Source organism: Hirundo rustica, chromosome 6, assembly GCF_015227805.2.
Source record: "Hirundo rustica isolate bHirRus1 chromosome 6, bHirRus1.pri.v3, whole genome shotgun sequence".
NCBI classification, from domain to species: Eukaryota; Metazoa; Chordata; class Aves; order Passeriformes; family Hirundinidae; genus Hirundo; species Hirundo rustica.
Window position 1 is genome coordinate 41654542 of NC_053455.1, and position 22005 is coordinate 41676546.

The following is a 22005-nucleotide window of genomic DNA, read 5'->3' on the forward strand; positions in this document are numbered from 1 at the left end:
GGTGTCCTTGGACCTCATGTGTTAACTCCGCTCCAGCAGCAAGTTGTTCCTGGCTTCCACCTCCCACAAGCAACAGCTCTTCAACACCACCAAAAGCAGTGAAGAGCCACTCGAAAACAAGCTCCTGTCACCGCTGCTGAAAGACTTCCATGTTTGGGTTCAGGGGAAAAAGTGAGGGGCCATTAGCTGCACCAATTGCTCTGATGACAACAGCTCCCTGTCAGCCTAGAGGCTCTTCAAGGACAAAGAGCAGTTCTTTAAGAAATCCTTGGGTTTTCTTCACATAAACAGGACAGCTGCACTATGGAGGTTCTGAAGTCCAGACCCTAGAAAGCGACTGCAAAGCGGCACTCCTGCCACGGAGTTTGTGCTGAACATTCACACACAGTGAGTTACTGCCTCACCATCCAAAAACTGTGTGGCTTTGAGTCCCTCCTGCCAGCCACTAAACAATTCTCAGTATTCCACACCAAAAGAGATCTCCCATCTTCTATTGTTAGAAGTCAGCTGGCCCATATACATTTATTGCAAAGAGACCCTGAATAGCTTCTCCAGGAAGTAATTTTATACCTGACCAGCACCCCAAAACCATACATGAAACTATTCCTCCGCAGCACTGCCACATGGAGGTATTTTGGGGCAAGCAGAGAGGGCAGCTGAGGTGACCAGACCAGCAGGAGGCTGGTTTTGCCCATCCCATGCCTTTGCTGCTTGCACCAGAGCAGTTCACCCTCTGCAGACAATAAGCAAAGCTGCGTAAGCAGCCGAGCACAGAAGATGAATGAACCGTGTGACGCTAAAGATCCGTGAATTGAAAAATCTAATGCATGAATTAAAATCTGTACCCTCGTTCCCCCTCTCCCTTTCCCCCCAAAGAAGAAGGGTATATAGCAGAACATAAAAGGAGGAATGCAGAGAGGTGGAAAAATGTGGTCTGACACATTTAAAAAAATTGATGGCCTGTCACCCAGACGCTGATGAATATTTTTTACAGGATAAAAATGGCAACCTAGAGTCTAAAAATAAAATGCTGTGCTGCAGACCTGTCTGGTTCAGCAACACCACTGGAACACAAACATCCTCCTTTGCTGGTGATTCTTGACTAAGATTTCAAAATAAAAGAAGGGGGGAAAAAGCACTGTACAACATATATTCTATTTTCAAGAGAAGGGTTTTGGGGTTTGTGGGGTGGTTTTTTTAGTAAGAATTCAGATTAGCACTATATTTCACTTGCATTGTGTAACTGCCATTGAAAAAAACAAAACCCCGGGTAAATTTTAAGTGATTGATAAGACGAGCAGAATACCTCATGCTGCACAAAACAATTTTTTCTTCCCCTCCCCTGACAATTACAATGTAAGAATATATTTATCAGAGCATTTAAACTGTAATTTCAGTAAGCTTAAAAATGTATTTTTAGAATCATGCTGCAGACAGAACTGTGGACAATGCTTTTGAAACTCACCCCACCCTCAAAGACAGAAAATAAAACCTTTTGCTTGATTCTTTATCACAGTTTAGATTAGAAACGTGCTTAGCTGAGAAGCAAAAATGACTGAACATCATTCACAAGAAGCACTAAATTCTCAAGACTCTCCACACTGCAGACAGGCTGCCTTATGCAGTATAGATGCTATTTTTAGCAAGTGATGCAATAGCTGCAAGGGCTCTCCCAGAACCTTTAATTTAAGAGCCCAAGCCATACTAAAACGTGTTTCAAGATATCCCTGCACCATTACCTTCCCGTTCTCTGCACCAGCCTCCTACCCACACAAGTCACTCTTTTCAAGTTTCATCTTCCAAGAAAGAGACAGATTCTACATGTGAAGATAAAATCTGTATCTATACATTTGTCAGCAAACACACCTGCCCTGCAGTGTACGTGACAAGAAAGTTACACAACAGTGTACAAAGATTTTCTGACCTCTTGGTTTTCTATTGAAATATGAAGGAGCTTGGCTTCCTTGCTGAATTTTTTGTGAAGACTTTGAAAAGCCCACAAAGCTAATACATCTAATCCTTCTTCAAGCTGTTTCCATTCTTGGAGATCTTTTTAGAAGTTCCTGTGTCTAACAGACAACTGTTAAGACACATTTCAGCTAAGTGACTGTTTCAACACCAAAAAAATTCTAAAACACAAGAGGAGTACCTGAAATGCTAGGGCTTTTTAAAATTGGTTTTAAAATAGAATAGGGATTTTTCCAGCCCTTTGGATCTATCGATCCTTTATGTCCTGCAATAGCTACGTGAACCTCCATGTAACAGAGTCAAGCTTACTGGTAAGTTTTGCACTGACCCCTTTTAAATTCCAGTTCCATCTGCTCCCTTCCAAAATCCCCAGAGTTAATCCCAAAATCAGAACTATCCAAGAAACTACTTTTGTTTTACTTCTTACCTCCAGGGGCCCATGGGAGGGGACACCATCCCACAGTTCTAAAAAAGCCTTTATGTTTTGAATGTGTGGTCATGGACAAAATATATTTTGTGTGTGTTATAAAAATCCATGGGCCAAACTTGCTGCCCTGCAGAGTTTGAGTCCTTTACTGATTAATAGGCAGAGGACATATAAGAGGTCTCACGTCCTATTTCATACCATCTATTTATCAGTCATGGCCAGCATTTAGGGCTCAGGAGAAGTTCCTATATGTGCATCATGTTCCCAAGTTTTACACCCCAGCTCCCAGAGTGCACTAACAGGTTGTGAGAGAGCAGGTATAAAGATGTGTCTGGGCACAGCAGAAGCATTTGTTTTATGTAAGGATAGCTCCAAGATCTTCCCTCTTCATGAGTTCTCATCAGGCCACGTACCACGCAAGAAAGACAGAAGTAGGAAAGCTTGCCAAAACTTCTTGTTTGAAGCAGTAAAGGTCTGCCTCCCCAGCACCTACACAACGTATTCACTTCCTCCTCCATCAACACAAGCATGGGGAAGCCTGCGTCAGCAGAATTTGTAAGATCTCCAGGCTACCTGGGAAAAAGGAATCCAACAAGGCAAGACTTGGAGGGATTTCATTCAGAAGCTCCCACTCTCTGAGGTCCTGACTGCTCAAAAGTAGAACAGAAATTGAGCAGGAAGACACCCAGTGATATTTTATTAATTTTGGCTAGAAGCAACATTAAAACAAGCTGTACACTGAGAAGGTAGCATTAGCCCCAGGGACACAGAAGTATGAAATTAAGGATTCTACAGAACAGCTGATGTGGCAACAAAACTCATGTCAAAACGTGTAACCTGCTCAAAAGTAAGGAAGTTGAAGCTCAGAGACTTCCATATCTAACATCCCTAAAGAGCAGGATGGGAAGCATCACAGTGGGAATTTTGCAAGGCCTTGGGAAGGTATCAGGAGGATAACAAGTGCAGAATGCAAGTTCAGGCCCTTCAATGGATGCACACACAGCAGAAAACAAGTGTACAAACATAGATCAGCTCCACTCCAGCACAGCAGGAGCAATGACAAGCCAGAAGGACACACCAGTTTCCACAGCCAGGTCCTCGTGGTTTTACTGAGACTAAGGAAGAGCACAGCAGCCACATAACATGCGTCACATTAGACACAGAAGTAAGAAACATTAGTGTCATAAGAGGCTGAAAAGCTGCTCCCATTTCACCCAGCCCACTGCTCCTCACTTGAGGCTGCAGAACTGTGGGACTGCAGGACATTCCCAATCCTTACTACATCCGTAGGCAGCCTGTCTAGGATAAATGGAGACAAACTAATGCGACCACTACAGGTGAAAGTCTCCAGCACTTAAAAAAGGATAATAAAATGGAAGGGTTTAGAATAAGAAGCTACCTGACCAAATTAGCAAAGTAGTTCACCTTCAGCAAGAACTCAAATCATATTGTTCAGAGACAATATTGGATCTTTTAGTAGAACCTTATGCCTGTGCTCTCATCACTGGAAACATCCAAAATTTCAGGTCACCCAAACCACCAGCTCCCAAGGACAAAAAAAGGTGGACTGGACCATTCAAGCCGCCTGTTGCTATCCAAGACACAAACTATCATCAAATACAACCCTTCCTTCCTTCTCCCTTGCTACTTTGGAATGAAGAATGTGTGCAATCTTACTGGAATCAACCGCTAAAGTGGCTCTTTTGAGGAGAGAGGAAAACACCCCTCAGGGTGTCCCCTTTCACAGGTTCAAGCACAACTGCACATACATCAAGAGCCACAAGAAGCTTGTAAGCATGTTTATGCTATGCTAGGAATGGCTCTAAATCTTTTATAGCCCCACACTCTAAATAACACCTTTATTTCTGTTAAAAAGAGGAACCACCTAAGATATACTTGAAATAGTTTCTCATGGCTTGTTAGAGGCAAAGATGGCTTCAGGATCATATTTAGTAAATACTGTTCTGTTAAAAAGATGCAAAGACAAGCACATATAAAAGATGCCATAGCCGGCAAGCCTTTGTTCAGCTGTCGAGATCCTATAAAGGTAAGTCTTAAAAATGTAGAGAAGTAGCACTAGAAGAATTTAAATTTCTACTATCTTTGAAAGTTACCTAAGTATGATAAGAAACCATCTACCGAAATAGACGGTTCACGCACACAACAACAACCCCCAGAAATTAAAGCTGTTGAAAAGCCAATAAACTTATCTTCCAAAGACACCCTGCCTAGAACAAGTGCGAGGCACTCCGCAGTACGTCGCTTCTCGAGCCCACGTTCTGCCCTCTAGCCTTTGCGCTGGAAGGGGCCCGAGAAGGGCGGTTTCGTTGGAAGCGGCAGCGACCCGCGGAGCCCAGCCCGAGCGGCGCCGCGCCGAGCGCCCTCTGCCCGCCGCCGGCGAGCGCACCCGGCCCCACCATTCATAAAAAAGGGGTCGCGCAGCGCTGAAAGGCCGCCGCGCGCTGCTGGAAACCCAGCCAATCTGAACACCACTCCGTATTTTTTGACCCTAAAATATATATACAGTTTTAGCTAAAATGAGCATATTTGGTAATTATTGCTCCACAGAGGTCCCTTCCATCCCACGCTCTTAATTACGTTCGCTTTAATTAAGCATTTCTATCCATCGGCGGGGGGGAAGGAGATGAATAATGTTAACACGCCCAAGTTAATCAACTTGGAAGGCAACAGTTGTCTCATGAGAAATGCCCTCGATAAATTACCATAAAGCACTAGGGAGACTCTTACGTTAAAGCGCTCTAGAAATCCTTGACTGTTTTATTTGTAACGGCACTGCTTTGCAATAGGTGTTCGCCTTAAAGATTTAAGGAAGAACTCGGGCAACACTGCCTTTGCTTTCCCGTTTCTAAAAAAAGAAACGCCCACCGATGCCTTCTATATTTCATTCCAAGCCCTTGAAAACTTGCAGTATTTTCCCCCGGCGGAAAACTCCCCAGATTTTCCCATGGAAACGAGGCTCCCATCAAGCCTCCTTAAATGTTTCAGCAACGATTGATTCGGTGCACTTTCTTCTCCCTGGCAGAGCAGGGAGGCAGAGGAAGCGCCTGCGGGCACCGCATGGGCTGGCGCAGGCTGCCCCGGCCCCCCCGGCCGCACGTGGACGAGCCAGTGTCCCTGGCAGTATCCCTGTCACGCGAGGCGGCCGCGCATCCCCGGCCCCGGGATGGCGGCTCCCAAGGAGCGGCGGTGAACGGCGGCCCCGCCGATGCCCCGCCCGCCCGGGAAACCTCGGTGGGGGGGACGCAGGGAGCGCTCCCCCGCCGCCGCCCGGCTCTCGGACGGGGCAGCCCGCTGTCCCTCGGGGCGGGAAGCCAGGGCGCACCGGGAGGAGCGGCAATGCGGGCGGAGGAAGCCATGCGCTCCGGCAGGGCTCACACTGGCTGGCCCCACCACCGCCCCGCAGGGTCTGCCAGCCGGCCCCCGTGACGGCCCCAGGCGCTTCTTAAGCGGAGCGGAGGGAGCGCGTTATGTCACCGGTTAGGTAACGGCGCGGGAGCCGCCGCAGTGACGGCACCGCTCCTCCTCCTCCGCCCCCTCCCGCCGCGGCCGGGGCGGCTGAGGTGAGGCGGCATTAACCCTTGGCGGGGCCGGCCCTTCCCCGCGGGCAGCGGCTCCCCTGGGAGCGGGGCGGGCTTCCCTCGCCGCCCAGGGCAGGCAGCGGGGAGCGGGGCCGGTCCCGCCGGGAGAGCGGCCCCGAGCGCCCGCACCTCCGGCGCGCCGTGCGGGCCGGCAGGGGGCGCTGCTGCGCCGCGGCGGGCGGGCGGGGGCGGACAGACGGACGGACGGCTCGGGGGCGCCGGCGCCCTGCAGCCGCGGCTCCGCGCCCACGCGTGAGGCCCGCCGTGCCAGGAGCGCGTCCTATTCCCGGACACGGATCCCAGCCCGCCCGCGGCACGGCGCAGGATGCGATCAGCTCCTGGCACTAAGCACGCACGATCTCGGGGCGCTGGATGCTCGCTCCCGGCCAGCAGCCCGCGCTGCCCGAGCGCCTGGCTTCCAACAGGACCGGCGCGGAGCCACCAGCGCGCCCAGCCCGGGCCAAGCTCAGCCGAGAGCACTCCCCACCCGCCCCGCGCGTCTCCGCAGCCGGCCCGCACACACGGGGATTCACCCGCAGCAGAGAACAAGCCCTTAGCTCGTTGGCCAGCCCTGAGTGCCCCTGTCCCAAACACAAGGCAGCAGGGTCAGCCCACACCACGCATGGATTCCAGGTCCCACAGAGCCCCGGCTCCAGCAGGGAACGCTGGCACGGGCACAGCACTATCCACCTCGCCTCTGACAAAGTGGAGACTTCTGTGGAGAGTTAGACCGAAAATGCAGCACTCCCCTGTCAAGGTCCATCACAACCTCCTTCCAAGGTCTTCATTGACATCTCCCCAATGCCCTTTTCATTTACAAAAATGAAAAGGGCATTGGGGACATTTCAATGAAGCAAGTGGTGACAGCTTGGGACTCTTCAGCTTGTCCCAAGCAAGCAAATCAGCAGCCATGACTCGGAAAAAAAAAAAGTAGCTCAGAGGAATTTTCAGCAACATCCCCTATCCACAGATGCAATGCTATAAAGGGAGAAAGGCCTTCACCAGTTGCCAGGATGCTCTGAAAAGCAGCGTGCTCAATGGGTTGTACCCCTCTGGTTCCCGGTTTGACTTCAGGTACCTCCTACCCCATGTCTCTTCTACTTGCTGCTATCCTTCCTTTTTTGACATCCCAATTCTTGCAGCCCTCCTATTCCTAACTCCTAGCTCTCCTAACTTCTCAAGGACTCAGATTTAGACAACTTTATAGGCACCACAGCAGAAAAGGTTTTCACTAGTGCTTCCCCAGCTCCACAGAGTGGGACTAAGGGCCAACTGAACTTCTCTCTCTGGTCCAAGAGAAAAGCCTCCTTTAGAAGTCAGGCACCAGAAAAAGCAATGGAGGTTGTTCCTACCACATCTGTATAGACTGATCTTCTAGCCCCTCTCTCAAAAGACCCCTCAAAATTGAACAACAGACCAACAGACCCATTCCAGCATTTCTGCTGCTCTCTTTCAGGTCTTGTAAACCCTTCTTAGCACCCACTCAGCCAGCCAGTACCACCTCACAAAAGCACTGCTGTCCGAGGACACATGCACAGGACAAACACAGGCCAGCTGGGGCACAGCAGAGCCTGGTTAGAGGCCAAGCAGCCCACTGCTCATGTAAACTGTCACTGCAGTGAATTTAAGTGCATCATTCCTGCTGAAAATTATCATCGTGGATGAAGTAGCTTGCATCTAAGGAACTAAGACACCTCAAGGAAGGGAAGGAGAGAGGGGAAAAAAAGGCTTGTTAAGAACAGGATCACTGCTCCAAGATTTAGGAATAACAGCAAATTTCAGACTGCAGAAAATCCACAGACAGTGAGAATATGTGCATATAGTACCACACTGGGCATTAGAAGTTTTAATCAGCATCCCTTACTTACATGCATCCCATAGCACTAATTCCCCGCAAAGTAAAGCTTTAAAATGAAAATATAAACCAACTTCTACAATAACAGCTACTTTAAAACAATATGCATTTGTGTTAAAAAATCTCATTACTCAAATCTGCTTCCTCACTTAGTAAAGAATTTCTGCTTTAAGTCAGTTTAAGGAGACTAATTCTAGGTTAGTGCACAAGAAATAGAGTTTCAATCCAAAGCTTACTAATGGTGACTGAAATAAACTAGTCTGTGCTGGAACATCACACATTTTTCTGAACAAATGCATGACTTTCATATGTTGCCACAGCAATGTTTTACATCAGAAATTCTGCACTCCGATTTAACCACAACCAACAACAGCAACTAAGTGACAAATCCAGCTGGGATGAGATGCTACTAAAATTCTGCATAGCTGGCAGATTGAAAATCTACCTCTTTCATTGTACTAAAATTTCTTAGCTTACAAAGACTTCCAGATAAACAGATTCCCACCCCGCCATTTTCAAACACTAAAACGTCAAGAATTTGGTTACCAGAGTAAGAGTTTGAAACACAGCCAAGCACAACCAGCCTGTCCCCAAGGACAAGGTCACAGGAAGAACAATACCATAAACTATTGGAGAAGGAATGACAAGGAGATTTATTTCTTAATATTAATAAATCCTAGCTATCAAACCAACACATCACCATTATCCTAGTCTTTGAAAAGGAGCTAGTTAAAACCTGTTAGCAGAGACTTCCAAAATCATACTCTGCAACTCATAAACAATCCTCTCAAACACACAAGAGGCACATGCTACCCCATCTTGACCCACAAACCACCAAGCAAAACAAGAATTTGGAACAGCCCATCAAGATACCAAGCAACAGAACCGACAACAGGCTTCTCCTGCAGTTTTAGGCTCATTTTCAGCCAGCTTAACTGCAGGACATCATCCATGGACTGCACACCCCATGTCTACCTGCTTCCTCAGAATCTGATTGCCAACTGCTTTTCAGGCAGCCAACCCAGCTGACTGCAGCTGCTGTTCCTTGCAGAGTTAGAGGTCAGCCACACAAGCAGACTCACCAACACCACCACCACACATCGACTGAGGAAATGTAAGGGAAGCAGCAAGAGCTCCCAGCCAGTGACCAGAGCAGCTGCAATTCTTTTGGCAGTAGCCTGGTCTCAGAACAACTCAAGCTGACCACTGGGCTCAACTGTATCTTCAACATACATTTCCATAACACTCCCAAGTTTCTCTTCTGTTGCACTAGCACTGGAATTCGGATGACCAAAGCAGTAAGTATAATGGCCCCAAGGGACTAATTTTCTGCAGGGCACACTCCTTAACCAGATCACTGCACAAACAGACCAACCTCAGTGCCAGCATAAGGAGAAAAATGGCAAGATAAAAGCTCTCCATCCACTTTCTCTCTTCACACCAAACTTTTACATCAGACTGCCATGATGTAAAAACACACATTCACTCTTGTGACCAAAGGCATCTCATTTATAAGCTGAGAGTGCCATGTGAGAGTGTCAGCAAACTGATTCCAGTACAAAGCAACATGAACAAGGCTCTGGAGGTTAGAGTGAATACCCAAGATGAGGAACCAGTCCACCAAATGGAGTGTTCTAGATTAAAATCTAGGAACAAACACAAAGTTGAAGAGTGGAACAAAACCCAAAAGTTTTGCCATAGATCTGGGTCTACCAGGACAAAAAGACTGAGGTAAAGAGTTTGTATCAGGATAGGTAACTTGCCTTTAAGCACATTTGTAAGTTGACAGGAATACACATCCCTTTCTGCCATGCCATACAAACACTGGGTTGGATACTCAGGATAACTAAAGGCAGGAACAAACTGCAAGACATCCTTATTCTAATCCCTCAAGCAACTACAGACAGGGTAGCAACTTCTTCCAGCAGTGCAGTGATCCTTCACTGCCCTACCCTTGCTGCTTCTCCCTTCTGTTAGAGATCAGACTCGTAAGCCATACCGAATCCACACTCTGGGGATGGAGAGCTCTTTTGCAGACAAGACCGAGACAGCAGGAATAGTGGGCTTATACACCTCTCTCAAGAAAAAAATATTTATGCAAAATTATTGAGAATAACAAGTTTATAGATAAAACACCTTTGCTGGCAGGATAAGAATCATAAGGGGAAGGGAGCAGAGGGGCAGAAGCCTATGGCAAACTGGTCTTCCAGAGAATTCAGAACAGTGGAAGAGTTTTGGAGAAACAGATCAGCCAGCCACAGACAAGGAATGTGAAAGCAGGACTTGCTGGAAGAAGGATCCAGTGGTGAAGTAGAGTGCGAGGAAGAGCCGCATGCAAGCATAAGCAAGTGTTGGTTGGGTAGCAGCAGCTGCAGAAATAGAAATAGTTCTCTGCTTTCTGTATCCTCACACACACCTGCAAACCTCTCCATCTAAAAGCAGGGACTAGATACCTTGTAAGGAGACCACACTCTTGGGGTCTGCACAACAGTTTCCTTCCATCAGGAACAAAAGCCTTTGTCCCATTGAGCTTATCACCTCCCATTCCCTTTCTCTCACTACAGCTTTTCTCCCTTTCTGCTTCTCTGGTAACCTTCTAACATACATGGGAAAAATTGTTGCGATTAACAGCCCTAGAGCTGAGCTCCTCAAATCCGCTCTTCTTCGTCTAGTAAGTATAGAGCTCCTCGAGAAGTGGAGACATGACTGATGGAACACACCCTTCAAGAACATGTGGTTCACAATTGCTTAAGAAGTAGAAGGGGGGTGTGAAAAACAGTAAAAACCAACCAAACCAAAATCAAATCTGTGCAGCCAACCAGACAGTAAGTTCTGTACATACACAGACCGTGCCTGAACCTGAGCCACGCAGCTGTCTCCCACAACTGAATCATGAGAGAAACACAAGAGAACCCTCAGGACAGAAAGAGCAGGGAGAGTAATAAAAAAAATGGGAAAATAAGTAGAAGAAACAATGGGACAGGCACTATTTTCCCTGAGGCTCAGCTTCTTGACATCTCAACTCCAGTTTTAAGAACTGCTAAACAAGAGGCTTCTTTCAAAACCCACAACCCAGCCTTTAGGTGTCACCATCTGCTGCTGAGGGCAATGAAGTGAATTAGAAGCTCAGTAGGAAATTTTGCATATAGCTCTCTTCCCATGCTAGCTGAAGACACTTACTTTGTGGAACAGGATTTCAGCACAGCTAATGACTCACCCAGTGGGTGATGGTGCACTGCTCTAGACTTTAATTCCAGGAATCTAGGAACTTGCATAGATTTGAAAAACAATATATTATTTTAAGCTTAAGTCAGGAGTCAAAAAATAGCAGATTTAAGGTAGACTTTTTTCGTGCAATTAAATGTATTACAGGGGAAGGAACTTGAATTGCCCTAATTCTAGCATTTTCAGATATTAATGTACTCAGTCTAAAAAAAATCTTTTGCTTTTCTCTAAGAACCCAGGTTTTCCAGAACTTATCACTAAGTGAGCACCAGAAGTCATCTGAAGCTAGAAGCAGCAACTTAGGTAAGTGATGAAAGCGTGCAAGCCCAACCCATGGGGTTTTTACCTACTAGTTGCAGTGTTTATCCCACATTTGTGTTCACATACAGGCCTGAAGAATCACATTTGGCATTTCCATTAGGATAAACAGGAAAGATACTTTCTTGCTGTTATCCCTTCCATAGCAGAGATGGTCATCCACACCCTATGGATTAGGAATTAATATATCCACGAGACCAATAACGTGTTTCACCCACCTACCAAAAAACAATTCCCAGGTGAACTACTGCAGTTTTCCCCAAAGGACACTCTCAGCTCTGCCCTCAGACCCTCCAGGCCTACTGCCAGCTTACTTGTTCCTTACACAGGAGTGCATTTACCCAGCTGGCACTAACCACCCAGCACAATTCCAGTTGGGACTTCCTTGCTCAAGACATCTGTGTGCTCACCACTTCTATGTAATGCTTTTGCTTGCTATCACCAGGGCACCTCATAGGTAATCTTCCCAAAGTGAGGGAAGCACACTGGCCAAAAAAGCAAAATATTAATCTAGATTACATTCTTGTATAAATTCTCTAGTTTTAAGTAACCAATTTCCATTACAGATATTCCTACCTTAAAATACACAGAAGACTGGGAGAATGAATGAGCTAGCTTAAAATAATACAGCTATTCATGTCCAGGCCAATAAATTGTCAAGCATTTCCCTCTCAGGTGGTTTATCTTCTTTTCACCTTAATGAAAACATCTATCCCTCCACTCACCATTAGCTGTTTTTTGGGGGTTTTGGGGGTTTTTTTTGAAGGTGGGGAAACCATACTACAGCATTTAACCCTCATCCATATACACTTCTCTGCTTCTGCAGCTAAACGTGGCAAAGTCAGTTCATATTCCAAATCAAACTGCAGAGATGTAGATTATGAGCTTGGTTGATGCTGAGGCTGGTGGTACCCCCACACACACATTTGGTGTGCTGGCATGAGCCAGAAGGGAAGGGCTGAAGTCCATCAGCAAGGACACAGCAGAACTGGGACTCCAGACATCTGGGCTCTGGACAGGTGCTCTTCCTCTACTCTTCTGACCAAAGAGTGCAAAAAGGAACACTAAATGCAGTAAGTGTTGAGCAATCCTATTAAGCAGAAGTTTTAAACAGTCAGTAACACCATGTGCTAATGAACACACCTGAAAGAAGTAAGCAAGCACCACAAAAGAGAAAAAATGTAGAAAACAGAATGGTTCATTACTTCATACTGTCTAGGAAGCAGGATTGATTTTAGGGAATGTTAATAGCAGTAGCCTATGTAAAAAAAAAATGGAGAGCCTCCCTGACTCACCAGGAGCTGCAAGGTCTCTGAAGGAGTTACAGCCCCCTCAAACAGCACACAGCACGAGCTGCCGAGTCTAGAGAAACAGGGTCAGAGATCCCCCTTGTCCTGGACTGCTCTGGAAGAGCATCATTCCTTTAGTCCAACAAAGCACAGGCTGAAGGGATACACTGACAGAGTTCTTCAAAATTACAAACTATGAGCAGGACTGATGACTGAAGGCAGACAGCTAAACTTTTACTAGAGAACATTTAGGATGAATGCTTGGAAACACTGCCTGGCAAATAGGAAAAGACAAAGCCATACATGCTGGAGTACAGTACTCCTGGGAAGTACAGACAGGATTAGGACACTTGCATCAGACTGTTCTCTGAGCCACTCTTCAGTGCAGTAACTCTTCAGAAGCAGTTTGCAATAGCCATACAAGAAAACAAAACACAGTCTGAGTTCAGTCTGCACGTTTCACTTAAGCTGTCACGACCACAAATTAGTTTACACATATTCTAACACTTTCTTAACAATACTTTTCAGGTTAACAAGTGCCATGCTTTATTTTGTATGAGGTAGTAGCAGAATTGAGAACAAGGCCAGAAAACCTTCACCATGGATCTGAAGTGCTGAAGATGATAAATCCTTGAATAAGTGACTCAGCTAAGAAACAAGAGATAACCAAAAGCTCCCCCAGAAGATCCTGCACACACCAGCCAAGCACTCATGCACAGGGAAAATGGGGAACTGGGCAGAGCCTCCCCTCTTACATCCTGAAACTCCCTACCCCTCCATTTTCCTACTAACTACATCCTCACCACACATTGCTTCAGGGTGGCCGTTTAAATCTGCAACAGTGACTTGTGACACGGTCTGTCAACTACTTATCACTGCACATTGTGAAACACCCGCAAAGCAAGACTGCACTTGCTTGTGCAGTCGGGACTGAAATTTGCTTGCAGAAAACTAAGAAGCTTTAAGGTAACAACTGTTCCACTCCACGCTAAGGAGTTTGAAAAATGACACTGATTGTGAAAGCTGCTCAAAGTCATTGACAAGTGAGCACCAGATCAGCAGTGAAGTGAATGTCCTCTGTATGGAATTCTTAAATTGTAACTAAAATACTTAACCATCTGACTTATTCCATTAAGGATACCCCAAGAACTTGATAAGAATCAGGGTCTGTTTCATAAGACCGTTTCTAGGAACTGCAGAAAGCATTACCTTTCAGATGGAATTTAACTCAAACCATTTACAAACAAAAAAATCCAGCTAGTCCTCTTCTCAGGCTTCTTTCTCATGACATAAATATCACATCTTATTAATTTAATAACATTATTGATAAGGTCTGATTTACAGAGCTTGTTATTATCTCAACTTACTAGTCAACCAGATTTTGTGAATTGCCCCCGTATTCTTAGCTTTTAGAAGACCTGATCGTACAGACACAAAGAAGTATCTCCTCCACTGCTCATGTACCCAGTTACTATATTTTTCATGTCTCCCTCATTGGCCCTAGCACACAGGTTGCCATGTTTAGATACCAGACTAGGCATAGCCTTTGTTAAGTAAAAGAAGCCAACAAGACAGAATCACCCAACTTTGCTGCTGCCCAAGTAAGTTTTTGTTAAATATTTACACAGGAAAAGAACAGTTTAAGACTGAATAAGGGGATTTTGTCTAAAATCAAATTGCAGAAAGTTAGAGGCAGTTGAGAGCACCATCCTGATAAACGATCTCGCACAAATTCTTTTTTAAGAAACCTAGAGCAACTTCTCCATATTTAGTTAATTTTGTATCTTAGTGAATAAACTCCAAGAAGCTTAATTAAGGCGAGCTCATCTTTGCAAACGTTTGTTGGCCCAAATACAACTGTACAGCTGTATTCACCACATGAGAAAGCATCACCACTATCAGACATCTTGTATCCACTAAATGTACAATTATTCAACCATTACTCTATCAAAGGCACTGGGGTAAGAAGTGGATGCTTTTCTAAGCCACTGTGAGGCTTGAAAGAAAGAAAGACTTTTCAAGCGTCATACGGCAAATCACACAATCAAAATAAACTTTGTTTCCAGCTAACACATTGCTTCAGCTACAAAAAATTGGGGGGGGAACGACAACCAACATTTATCATCAAAATATTTGCAATGTTGAGACAGGGGAAAAAGAAAAAGTTTAAGTATCCATGCAACCATGTACTGACACAACCAAGACATTAGATGCTTTAGAGCACCAGGTCAATCCAACTTGCACTGACAGTGCTTTTTGAATATACAAAGTTGATTATCTGCATATACTGAATTGGTCTGATTACACAGCTGACCCTGCTCCAAACAGGAGGTTGGACTACAAGCCTCCTGACATCCCTCTCAGTCTAAATTATCATAGGATTTTGAATTCATTTCACCAAAGTTACTGAAGGGAAGGAGCAGAAAAAACTATTTCATGTTTTCCTGAAAAAGAGGCAGCTTCCTAAAATAGAAGACATGGCAACTCTCCAAATGGAAGCTATAACAGCAGCAGACAGCTCCCTGCTCCAGACACTCTGTACTCCAGAATACACCCAATTTTCAATGGCAGAGAAGCAAGGTGGCTGCCTGCCACTACCATCAATGGGAGAAGACTAGGACTCTCATCCAACCTAAGGAAATACCACTATGGATCACAACAATCAGCACTACCAACAGATGTGTCTGCCTAGAGGAAGGCAGGAGAACAGCCACATCTTTGCTGTGTTGTTGGTGAATTCTGAATGACTCCTTGGCACTCCGGTCCTGTTGAGTGCATGGTTTATTTAGCTACATTGTTTCTCAATCACAGGAGCTGATATTCTTATCCTCTTTCACCAACTTCTGAGGCACATGAAAGATAGAACATTCAACCCAGGAGTTTTCACTGTATAGTCTCTCTAGATGCACCCAGAAATCTCACATTCAGACATCCACCCAACTTCCATACTGTACTTCATTGTGCAGTAGCCAAAGTCCAAGCCAGACACAAGGTATATGGAGAGAAAAAACAGAAAAATTGCACACAAACCTTCACACATAATTGCGACTGTAGAAAAACTAACTTTTGACAAAAAGAGGTGCCATTTCAAGTAGTAAAAACCTAATTTTCCCAGGGTACATTACCAGTTTACGTCGTTGTTTCTCCTCCTCACACCCCCTCCCTTCTAAATACCAGTAAATTAGACCAAGCATAGACAGAAGCAATCCAAAAATAAAAACCTCTGAGAAAACAAGGAAAGAATTTGCAACCCAATCTTGGACACGCAGAAGAGTTAAAGGGCAGTAAGAAGTCCTTCCAAAAGGACTTGTGGTTCAGGGTTTTTATAAAGCTGCTCTCTAGTTGTGCACTAGAAAGAATACATTGACACAGTAACTACAGCAGCTAATTAGCATCCAAACCACTGGTTTTTAAAATATCAGGGAAAAAAAAGGAAACGCACTTCTCCCTACAGTATAACTTTAGTAATTTGCTAATTCTCAAGGTGACCCAACATGTCTGCAGCTGTGCCTCCATCCTCCTTTCCATGAGAGAAAACAGAGAGCCTGCCCAGCCAAAATGTACTTCAGGGCAAACCACCTCATTACTTAATCAGACTGAGACAACCTCTCCTCGTTACAGCTGGAGACTACAGCAGCTGTCCCAATAAAGCAGCACCTCACCTGCACCAGCTGCACACAGAGGACACACAACAGCTAACTCATGATGGCCACATGTCTTCCTACAGTGACAGTGGGCATCATCACCCTATTTTCCATTCTCCTTGACACTGGAGCAATGCTCCCACTTTAAAGCAGAACAATAAACATGGAATTTAGCTATGCTGCCAGTGCTCCTCTCCTCCCTGCCTTGAAGATCACAATCTTGGCAGAGAAAGAACAATTTCTGTGAGCCACTATTGGCCATACACAGTGGCCCGCTGCTGCCTGCACTTGTACAAAACAGAGACAGAGGACATTGCACTGCAGTTCTCTGGATGTTTGAGGCTGTGACTGTGGGAAGATCTGCTGTTTACAGTAGATAAGCTGGCATTTGGCTCAAGCACTGCAAACATCCACGTTTGAAACAATGCAAAACAAACTCAAGCGGCCAGCAAGACTTCTGGGATGCACCACAAGTCAATAGGCAACTGATATTAGAAAGCCAAGGAAGGTTTGGGTGTCCTGTGCCAGCCATGTCTTTAACTGGCATAATGTCTCTCCAGCTGAAAGGGAGACCTGAGCCTTAATTATTTGTATGGAAAGCTGTAACTTTCCGTAACTCCAAGGCATGGCTGCTGCACTTCAAGCCCCTACACACCAGACTCATGACATGCTCTGGCATTACGTATGCTGCCAGTAGCAGTGCTGGTTTACTTGTGTCTCACACATGCAGCCATTCAACCAGCCATATGCTCACACACAAGTTCTGTGTTGGCTGCAGCAGAGGTTATGGGGGAGCACAGCCACAAGCACAGCAATCAACCAGCTTGTTGCAGGGCTGCTCTGCCTACAGGTCTGACACCTGGAAGCAGCTGCAGCAGCTGAGCACTTGATGTCCTCCTAGTCCCCTTGAGGGATGGAAGTACCTTTTGAAGCCTTTTAAACTGTCATCTCATCTTAAACTCACACCTCTTACACGCTACAATTATTTTTTCCAAGAAAAGTCATTTTTTGAAAAGTCTTTTGTTACACCAGCAGAGAAGCCGTTTCTATCGCCTCGTCATTACTTAAAGGCCACGGTGGCAGTGGCACACTCAGATGGAAGAAAATGCCTTTCCCCAGCGTGGCTCCTATGACCAGGAATCAAAGTACTGAGAAAAGTTAGAGCAGCGTAGCACTGAAAATACCCTGCTAACAGCCTCTGCTGTACTTGCACAGCGCTCCTGTATCTCGGGGATTCCAGCTAACTGCTGCCGCCACCCCCACCCGGCCACCGCTGCTGTCACTCCCTCCCCAGCGAGGGCCACTCGTGCTTCAGCCCCGTCCTGAGCGCGGCCCCGGACCCGGGAGGGGCCGAGCTGCACGAGCAGGCGGCGCCGGCACAAGTTTCGAGCCGCTCCGCCGCTCGCCCGCCGCTCTCGGCGGGGCTCTTCGCTCGCCCCCCAGCACGGCTCCCCTCCCGGGGCACCCGCGGCTGCCGCCGTTCGCCCTCGGGACAGCTCCGCTGCTCGCGGTGCCGGGCAGGGCCCGCGCGGTCCCCGGCTCCGCGGCGCCGGGAGCGGCCGCTCCTCCGGGGGCGGCGGGGACGGGGCGGGCCTGACGTCAGCGATGAGGCGCGAGGCCGGCGCGGAGGGGGCGGCGCGCACCGACCGGCCGCGCTGGGAACTGCGGAGCGGCCCCGGCTGCGCGGGCCCCGAGCCGCGCTGCGCGCCCGGCCGCCCCGGAGACACCAAGTTAAACGCGCCGTGCCCGCCCGCAAGTCCCGATAATCGGCGCTTCTCTCAGGACCGACCCGACCGGCGCGCTCTTGCCCTGCACGTTTTGGGGGGAGGCTGAGAGCGGCTCCCGGCTCGGCGAGGGCCCACGCGGCAGAGTAGTGGAACCCGCCGGCCCCTCAGGCGCTGCCCCAGACCGGCCCGCCCCGGAGCCGGCCGTCGCCCCACGGTCATTCCACCGGAGTTGCCCCCGTCCCCCCGAGTGCCGGTCCCCGCCGCCCGCGTACCCTCCCCGCCAGGCCGAGGCCGCTGCCCCGCGAGGTTCCTGCCCCGGCCCGGGGGGGGCACCAGAGAAAGAGCCGCGGCGGGGGCGGCCGGGACGCGCACTCACCTGCCCAGGCGCCCACCGCCGGCCCTACGGCGGCCGCGCCGCTACCAAGCACCCAGACGCGGAGCCCGACCAGCAGGCGGTACGAGGCCAGCGCCGCCGCGTAGAGAGCGCCCAGCGCGCCCACCCAGTAGAAGAGGCCGGCGGCCGGGAGCGCGGCGGGAGCCACCATGCTGCGGAGGCTGCCGCGGCCGGACTGAGCCCTCCCGGCCACCGCCGCCCCGAAGCCGTCACGGCGCCCGCCCCCGCCCCGCCGCGATTGGCGGAGGGGCCTCTCAGCCACGGGGTAACCCGGCAACGCGGCCGGGCCCGCCCGGCCCCGCCGCGCCGGGAAGGGGGGGGGCAGGCAGCGAGCGGCCACACGCCCCCGTACTACTTGCGGCCTGCGCCCCACGTGGTCGGCACCGCTCTCTTGTCGCCATTGGCCGGCGAGAGTGGCCGTCACTCCGCCGCCGCGCTTCGATTGGCCCCACTGCCCGGGAACCTCGCAGGACTGGTGGAAGACGGGGGCTCTGCTCCCGCCCCTACTGACGTCATATGAGCCCATTCATAAAATGCTCAGGCTCCGCCTCGCACTCGAATGTGTCCCTCGGCTCCCCTCCCCCAGCCCCGCACTGCGCTCGCCCACGGAGCCGCGCTGCGATCGCCACGGCACGGGCCCGCAGGGACCCCTGGGCACGGGGAACCCGCACCGGGGAAAGTCCATCCCGGGGAAAGCGGGGCTGGGCATCACAGCCCAGCTGCCGCTGCCCCCCACGCACCGCGGGGCTGGCAGAGCTGTTCCGTCTGACCGGCCTCGATCTGTCCTCCCCGACAAGATCCAGGGTCAACGGAGGCTCCCTGAAATATTTCTCCTGAGCTGTGCCATGCCCGGACTTGCTGTGCCCCGTCGCCCTTCACCTGCCCGTTTGACGCGACCTTTGTCCCAGAGCCCCACACACGATGGGTTAGGAACGCCTGGACTTGGGAGGAGTGTGGGAGACTCCTGTGAAATGACACACGCACCCCACGTCCGTGCCCCATCGTGGTGAAGGGCACAAAGCTCCACTGCCTTCTGTCCCACCTGCAGCCATTTGCTAGGGCCATGCTGCCGGTACCTCGCTGAGGGGCCCGGGTTTTTCTCTCCCTCCCAGGAGGGAGCCTGGGGCAGGGAAGACGTGGGACGGTGTAGGCTGTGGGAGGCTGAAGCCCTGAAATAGCTCGTGGTTGAGATATATTGCTTCAACAGGGTGAAAGGGCAGAAGAGGCTGAGGAACATGGAAAATCAGTGGCAATTTGGTGTACGGTGTGGGTCAATTAAAATGTCAGAGAAGACCAGCTGATGTATAGAGGACTGCTGTTTTTAAAGGGCGACTCTTGCAACTTTCAGTGCCAACATTTTTCTTCTAGAAAACAAGCATTTTATACCACTTATTTGACAATGACTTTAGTTCAAACCTTCTCTAGGTCAGGATATTTGGAGATCCACATCCGAGTTATTAACAAGTAGCATAGCGAGTAGTGTTAATGTCGCCTTTCCTTTCTTTGCTGGGCTGGCAAATAGGTCCTACCCAAATCCTGAAGACCTCCCAGCTGTACCAGCTACCAGCTGTTCCCCTCATCCTCTCCTTTGTGCTACTTGCCACACACCATATGGATGGCAGGGGCAGCCTCCAGGAGCCCAATCTGTCAAATCCTGGCTCGCCTCAGGCCTGGCTTCCCTTTGCAGATCCACTCCTGCAGACCACCCATTGTAAACTCAATGGATTTTCAAGTGTTCTGCAATTTCTCTTTCCTCACACTCCACATTTCCTCACCTTTGCCTGCTTCAGAGTTTGGAAAGAGCTCATGTAAAGTGCCACCTTAACTGTAGCAGGTAAGCAGCACCCTGCGTGTTGCACCTTGAGGCCACAGCCTGACCATGGTGCCATGTGAATGCAGTTACAAGCACTACAGCCACTTCAAAGCTCTCATTTAGAAACAAGACGCGCTTGTATGGCATCAGCTACCTGATGCAAAGAGCTGTGCAACCTGAGATACCTGAGGTATGTGAAGGGAAAAAAGACCAAAGAAATTAAAATTTGCTGTGATAGGTTTATCCCTTTTATTAGTTAAAAAAAAAATAAAAGTTTGCTACATTTCCTGTTATTAAATATATATATAGACACAAAATAGCTTTTCACTCAAAAATACATAATTAAGAGAAATCAAAGGCTTCTGTTCATAATCTATTTGTAGAAAACAAATTCATAGTGGGATTCAAATTTCATTGGATTCAACAACACACTGTCTGCACTGACGTCAATTAAAGGCATGAAAGTATCATACACTTTGCAATGAAAAATTAGTCAAGTCACTGTCTTACTGGCTGACCTATAGCTTTACAGCTGATTTTTAGAAATTAATCTTTATCATAAGCAGTGGTATCAGACCTAATAGGAGGGAACATGTCACAGGATTTTGTCCTATTCCACAACAGGAAGCATCCTTCCTCCCATCCCCATGGTGAATTAGTTAACTTTTTTGCTGGTTTTGGTTGGTTGGTTGGTTGGTCAGCCAGTCATGAGAGGTTACACTGCAGAGGATCCAGCTCTCACCAAGTTTTCTTCCTGCATTTCTGCATTTTTCCCAAGAGAGCCCACCTATTGCTTACTGGACACCACTTTTACAGTAATGTGATATGCTAGGGCTAGCTCCTGCAGTCATTACACAAGGAAAATCCTCCTAGGCCTCACCTATGTGAGTGTACTCACACAAGTGTGTAGTTAACATAACACCCTCTAAAGACAAGACTTTGACTACAAAAAAGTGCCAAATGCTGGGATAATTTCCCTCTTGTTCCATACCAGACTTTCCTTAATTTGTAAACCTATTTTAATCTGCATTAGAGAATCTTGGCATTTTTACATAAACACTTGTGTGTTGGAAAGAAATTATATTGTTACAGCAAAAGAAAAGAACACAGGTAATCAGAGGGAGGTTGAGTGCCACTCCTCGTTGGGATCATAGTGCAATTGTTAGATAGAACATGTGCCTGCTGTGGCCATATCACACTATTTTCTTCTATTGGCTGTCAAGGCAGTTCTCATCTGTTCAGTTTTTGCAGAATAAATGACACACTGCTGATGCTCACTGTTTTGTCTTCCAGAGGACAGGTGGATATGGCACAAGCATCTGGAGAGAGAAAAGGTAGAAAAGACATCTACTACAAGTCATAGAAAATATAAGAGCTGAAGCAAAGGATGGAAGGTAACAGAGGTCACCAGAGTCGCCAGGTGTTGAGGCCAGAAGTGGACTGGGCAGCTGGACAGTGCATGTAGAGGCTGAAGAAAAGGAGATGAGCATTGGACAACCTGCTCAAGAGAGCAGGCAACTTCCTACTGGACATTCATGTAAGCTGTGCTGCAGTTACCAAGGGGATGCTGCCAATTACAAATGGGTCAGAAATAGGGAAGGAAGCACGTGGGTGCTATGAAAAAAATGTTGGTCTCTGTCAGAGTCTACCCATCTTTTATTATAACATCTTCTGCCCGTCACTGCACTGCAGTTGTGCTGCTCCTGAGACCTCTTGTCTGGACAACCTTCTCGTTGCAGGTCAGGA

General features: G+C 48.0%; 1 protein-coding gene and 1 long non-coding RNA gene across 2 annotated transcripts in view; both read right to left on the minus strand.

Moving 5' to 3' along the window:
- Positions 1-18847, minus strand: part of HSD17B12 (hydroxysteroid 17-beta dehydrogenase 12) — an 83156-nt gene extending 64309 nt beyond the window's left edge. The window contains 3 exon segments of the mRNA XM_040067901.1: positions 18429-18602; positions 18605-18754; positions 18757-18847. Of these exon segments, the coding sequence (XP_039923835.1) occupies positions 18429-18602; positions 18605-18754; positions 18757-18847 (415 nt within the window).
- Positions 18848-20542: 1695 nt separating this feature from the next.
- Positions 20543-22005, minus strand: part of LOC120754309 (uncharacterized) — a 57394-nt gene continuing 55931 nt past the window's right edge. Inside the window, exon 5 of the long non-coding RNA XR_005701378.2 lies at positions 20543-21578. This is a non-coding gene — a long non-coding RNA (uncharacterized LOC120754309). The remainder of the gene's footprint in view (positions 21579-22005) is intronic.